The sequence below is a fragment of the Drosophila erecta genome, unplaced genomic scaffold (assembly GCF_003286155.1).
Source record: "Drosophila erecta strain 14021-0224.00,06,07 unplaced genomic scaffold, DereRS2 tig00000000-arrow-pilon, whole genome shotgun sequence".
In the NCBI taxonomy this organism is placed as follows: Eukaryota; Metazoa; Arthropoda; class Insecta; order Diptera; family Drosophilidae; genus Drosophila; species Drosophila erecta.
The window spans coordinates 24,090,055-24,095,850 of NW_020825194.1; the positions used below are offsets into that span (position 1 = coordinate 24,090,055).

The 5,796-nt window shown below is 43.4% G+C and overlaps 1 protein-coding gene across 1 annotated transcript; it reads left to right on the plus strand.

Annotated features, from left to right (window-relative positions):
• Positions 1-1,920: 1,920 nt before the first annotated feature.
• LOC6553626 (muscle-specific homeobox protein tinman) lies at positions 1,921-4,869 on the plus strand. The gene is made up of 3 exons (XM_001979248.3): positions 1,921-2,438; positions 3,366-3,976; positions 4,277-4,869. Exons 1-3 carry the CDS (start codon positions 2,254-2,256, stop codon positions 4,726-4,728), a joined length of 1,248 nt encoding a protein of 415 aa, XP_001979284.1. The 5' UTR covers positions 1,921-2,253; the 3' UTR covers positions 4,729-4,869.
• Positions 4,870-5,796: the final 927 nt, after the last annotated feature.

The window sequence follows — 5,796 nt, forward strand, 5'->3', positions numbered from 1 at the left end:
AAAAGTATCAATATATCGATAGCTCAAAATATTCACATCGTGATACTTTTATGAATATTGATAGTTTATGTGAAATGATATTTCTTGAAAAAAGTTAATACTAGAATAAAATAAAATCGCAATAATCGAATTTAAGACTTTTAGAAAACTAATACCATATGAACAAATAGTTTAAAAGGTTGTAGAACTATAGTTTCCGGAGTTGTGAAAAGGTTAAAATGACAACTAAGAAAATAACGCCCTAAATAAACAATGTTTTGTTATGTTTCAATTTTTTAATGTTTCTCCATTAAAACACAGTTTTGTTGTGAACATTTGTGCGTGCTAAGGCTTAATTTATTTGAATTCAAATTAAACAAAACACTTATTAACTAGTTTAAAAACTAGAGGCGATCGTATTGCTACGCCCACAAACCGCACAAAACTGCTACGGCCACATTTTTTGTAAATGTAATATTTTGTACTTTTTTATTGGTCTAGTAAATTTCTATCGATTGGCCAAAAAACGTTTTGAAATATTTATCATTTTAATAACATTAAGCCTAATGACTTTCAAACGTTACTTTTTACCGAATTTAGATCAAAAGTTAGGGAAATTTAGGGGAAATTATTGCTGTTGGTAGAAATCGTAATAGTCGTTTTTGAGAAATCAGCCAGGATTTAGTGTTTTTCTGACATAATGTTTTTAGCTGGGTAGTTAGGTAAAATACGTTGAGGATGTTTAGCAATTGAAAACATTCCTTTTAGCGACATATACATATTAGGTTCATATATTTCCCGTTCAACTGGGAAATTTGTATCTAAAGCAGTAGAACTAATGCTTCCTATATCAACCTGACTTACATAAAAAACTCCACGATAATAAACTTGGGATAAACAGAATCGCGTTCATTATTTTTTAAATCCACCTATCTTTTAAACAGAGCGATGGATTTTTCACAAACTAAGGACTCACGTTAACGTGACTTATTATAATTTCAAGTCGAAAAATCATAAAAAAAAAGGTTTCCGATATACGAACCATTATATATACAATCACTTTTTTGTGCAGCGGCCTATGCTTGACTTTGATATATACAAAACCTATTGTATGTACATATCCAATAAAATTGAAAAATGTCAGCTAAAATCATAATGAGTTTCAACATTAAGTTGAAAAAAAGCATACAAGGCGATACTTAATTAAAAATGCGGATCTAATCGTTTTGTTGCTAGACGGACTGCTACATGTATCCGTGTTGTTCATACGTATTATATCATGAAAGTCTCAAGTGAAATAAGAAGAATGTACATAAGAGAGCGTAACATTTAAAACAAACATATTTCCTACGATTCTTTTATTTGTTAGCTTAGTACACTCTTAAAATCAAGTGTGCGAAAATCTGCACTTGAGCGCCACTTGACAACCGTTCTATACACAATAAGCGCGGACAAATGTAAATACATGGGGACTATAAAACATAAGTACTTTGTGATAATAAATACGGATACTTAAGCTCAAGTAGCGAAACAAAATCTGCATAAAGTGGCTGCGAACAAACAACCAATAACAACGGGGAGCAGGCAGCGCAGTTGGAGGAGTCGGATATTGAATCTGATAGTCAGGTACAATGTGCTCGATTGTGCACAGATACTTTCAAACATGCATACAAGCGTACAAGCAGTGATGAGCTGAGTTCACGATATAGTCTGAATAGCACATATTTAAAATCCTTAAAAACGCATTTATTTATTTAATAAATTAACACATGCATTAAATTATTTTGTTTCAACATTCCCATACATTTTTTATAGGCGTAGAGCGAGATGCCGCACTCGCATTCCGATGCTCTGCTGTGATTGGCTCCAGGGCGGCCATTTTGCTCGTGGGCGCACAGTGCACACACTGACACACACACAAGAACACATCGGTATGAGTATGAGGCGGTCTGGGGTGAAAGAAGTACGCGTTCAGTACCAAAATCGAGCTGACAAATTGCAGACACGGTCGAGTGCGCATCGGAACGGCGCTTTACGGCTTACGGGTTACGGTTTACGGTTTACGGTTTACGGAACTGCGGATTTGCGGAACACGGGGTTGCGGCTCTCTTACGGTTGCGCTAACGGTTGCGTGGGGCGTGCGCCTGATTACCCGACTACCAAATAGCGAGATACCAATTCAAGTGTCGCAAGTTCAAGTGCGATTTGGCAAATTGCTGGAATTCTATATAAATCGAAGTGCTTCTCAAGTGGCCAAGTGATCGCATTGCGAGGATGTTGCAGCACCATCAGCAGCAGGCTCAATCGGGTGGCTACTACGATCACTACAATCAGTCGCCCAGTCCGGGCAGCCTGACAAACGCGGATGCCCTGAATACCACTCCGTTTTCGGTCAAGGATATACTGAACATGGTCAATCAAACGGAGGCCTACGAAGGCTCCTACGGACATCTAGACGGGTAAGCTTGGCAGCTTAGAATCAATTATACACAGAGGGCCAAAAGCAACCAAAGAACAGTTCGGGGATGTTTAATGTAGTCCCAAAGACTAGGTTCCATATGTTACCAGTCAGCAAGTTCCACTGAGCAGAATCGTATCAGTGTACCCAAACAAAACTATTTAATACTGCGGTTAACTAGCTACATTGAAAAAATTACTTCTTAAAATCAGTTTTTGTAGTTACGAGGTATTTGTGCAGTTCAGATAGTCTTAAACGCCCGACCAACTGTTAGTTAGCCATTTTTAGCTATCAACTGGCTGGTATGGCTATTTCTACCACTTCTACCTGTCAGTGACTTCTTCTCGAAGACAGCGCCCCTGCCCTTCCCAATCGCATGTATTTATTTTTATTTAATAGGGCTCCATAGGAAAATTAATTTCTACCAATTTTCCAACGAAAGATAATATTTTGATAACCTTCCGCCGAGACGTAGCAGAAGAAATCCTATGAAAACACATAGAAAGCATGAATTGCAAATAGGATCTGGGACCGCTGAGCGTCGAGCTCGAGGCTTTGACAAATCATCGTTGTTTGTTCAAGAGGCCGAAGACAAAGACGAGGAGACACAGTGTTAACAATAAGAACAACACGGTCCGAGGCAGGCAGTCGAAAGTCAGGACGATCGCTGGTCCGCCCGATCCCTTCTGGGCTGGTCAACATGTGTGATTCGCATGTGTGGACCGCCGCACAGGGGCGTCCTTAATTGCCTGATGAGCCATGAAATGATGTCACCATGGATCCTGTCGCGCCAGCAGGAAGTGGGCAAAAGTCCTCGGCCCGGGGAGCCGCTGTGTCCGGCATGATGCAACATATGGCGGCCATACTCGTATATGTGTGTTGCCCCGTTTCTAACCGTGCGCTTTTCCATTTGCCCTCTTTCCCGCAGCGCGGCGACTGCCTCGGCGCTCTTCGGCGCCGGTGAGTACCAGCATCCCCATCAGTACCTCAACCACCAACAGCATCAGCAATCCGAGCTGCCGATCCCGCAGCAGCAACTGCATCACCAGCACTTGGATGATGGCACCACCACCTCGGCGTCCCTATCGCCGCTCTTGCCACCCCCGCCGCACCAGCTGTACGGCGGATACCAGGACTACGGAATGCCCGCCCACATGTTCCAGCACCATCATGGACATCCCCACCAGAGCTTCCAGCACTCGGCCTCGGCCTACAACATGTCCGCCTCGCAGTTCTACGCCGGAGCCTCGGCCACGGCCTACCAGACTCCCGCCTCCTACAACTACAACTACGCCGGATCCGGAGAAGTGTACGCCGGAGCCACGCCCTCGGCGGTGGGCATCAAGAGCGAGTACATACCCACGCCCTACGTGACGCCCTCGCCCACCCTGGACCTCAACAGCTCCGCCGAGGTGGACAGCCTGCAAGCTCCGACGCAGAAGCTCTGCGGCAATCCCCTGACGCAGCGGCTCATGGAGACCGCTAGCAACTCGTCCTCCCTAAGGAGCATCTACAGTGCCGATGAAGGCGCCAAAAAGAGTGAGTATCTGCAAGATTTTGGGAATATATAAAAAGATCCTTTGGAGTTAAATGTTAAGTTTGATATACATCTTTTTTGAAACATAGGGGTCTTTTAAAGATGATAAGGTTAATGTTACAGTATCCCAGAAATACACAGTTCCATTCCGTAAATAAAAACGTCAAGTAAATAGAAAAGAAATATTAAATATTTTAAAACATTGCATAACAATGTAATGATTCAACACTTTTATGAAATGTTTCTATAAAACCTTATATGCCAATCATCGTTTGAATATTTTGAACTTTTCCATCTTTCAGAGGATAACAGCCAGGTTACCTCCTCGCGTTCCGAGCTGCGGAAAAACAGCATCAGTGGGAACAGCAACCCAGGGAGCAACAGTGGTTCCTCCAAGCCCAGGATGAAGCGAAAGCCTCGGGTGCTGTTCTCCCAGGCACAGGTACTGGAGCTGGAATGTCGCTTTCGGCTGAAAAAGTATCTGACGGGTGCGGAGCGCGAGATAATCGCCCAAAAGCTCAACCTGTCGGCCACCCAGGTGAAGATTTGGTTCCAGAATCGCCGCTACAAATCGAAACGTGGCGACATCGACTGCGAGGGCATCGCCAAGCACCTCAAGCTGAAGTCCGAGCCACTCCACTCGCCCACATCTCTGCCTCCCCCGATTCCCAACCACGTGATGTGGCCCCCAACCATGCAGCAATCGCAGCAGCAGCAGCATCATGCACAGCAGCAGCAGATGCAGCACATGTAGTATGCAGCTCGCAGGACGAAGGATTCGAGTCTCTAATTTATTGCAGTTTCAAGCAGAATACAAGTTGTAGTGTAAGGAAAACGCCTCATAGCTCTAGTACTTTGTTTTATGTATATATTGGACAATAAATAAAGCTTAAGACCAGCCATTTCAGAAAATATATTTCATTTTTAAGGATATAGTATGTATGTATGTAGTATTTTACATTGGGGTGACTGTCTGTTTTGATTCGTATGATCACAAAAAAATATCACGGGTTTCTTGGACTTAGAAACGTTAGAAAGGTAATTTTTCATACTTTAAACTGGGGGGCACACATTTCGACTTTTAATCAGGGAATACTTCAAATTAATTTATTACATTTCGAACCATTTTCGGTTGGAATCCTTCTGTATCTTGCAAACTCAACACAATACAACTGATTTTAGCTGAAGATCAATCAGAATTTCTGCTCGGCCTGTCATAAAAACTTGCACCACGGAATCCCATGACTCCTTGCTCGGCCGCACTCGTATTTATATCTTCATGAACAGCTTTCGATCGGCCACCGATCCATTAGGCACCGCATCTGCGTATAATTGCCGCCGATCGCCGCATAAATCAATTTTATCGGAGCGGGCGATCAGTTTTATGAAAAACGAATTCGAAGGCGAATGAAAACACCACAATTTCCGCTTTAGTGGAAATGGAAATGTTTTCCCTTTTCTGCTTTTCGCAGGGATTCCTGGGGAGGGGGAAAGGGGAAGTGCGTTGGCGGCAGACATTACAAAGGTTGCATTTATGAAACGTTTAAGTGGCTTCAATGCAACTGTAAAATGTTTTCCTGCCTCCCCAGATACAGATACTCTCCTTCAGATACGAAAAGCAGGGCACAACAACCGCTGCTCCTCGGGATTTTATGACAGCCATCGGGCAAAGGCTAATATTTCATTGGGGGCTGTGTCTGGTGGTGGATCACTGGTGTCGGTGGTGTTGTGGCAGTGGCATATCAATTACTCCACAAACACATGCCAGGGGTCATCGGGTGAACGGGGGGTTGCAGCCACAGACCAACAAGTGCAGCTGATC

Coding starts and splice junctions, on each gene's coding strand:
- LOC6553626 (XM_001979248.3), top strand. CDS start 2,254: ATGTTGCAGCACCATCAGCAGCAGGCTCAATCGGGTGGCTACTACGAT. Junction 2,439..3,365: donor TCCTACGGACATCTAGACGG/GTAAGCTTGGCA, acceptor TCTTTCCCGCAG/CGCGGCGACTGCCTCGGCGC. Junction 3,977..4,276: donor CGATGAAGGCGCCAAAAAGA/GTGAGTATCTGC, acceptor TCCATCTTTCAG/AGGATAACAGCCAGGTTACC.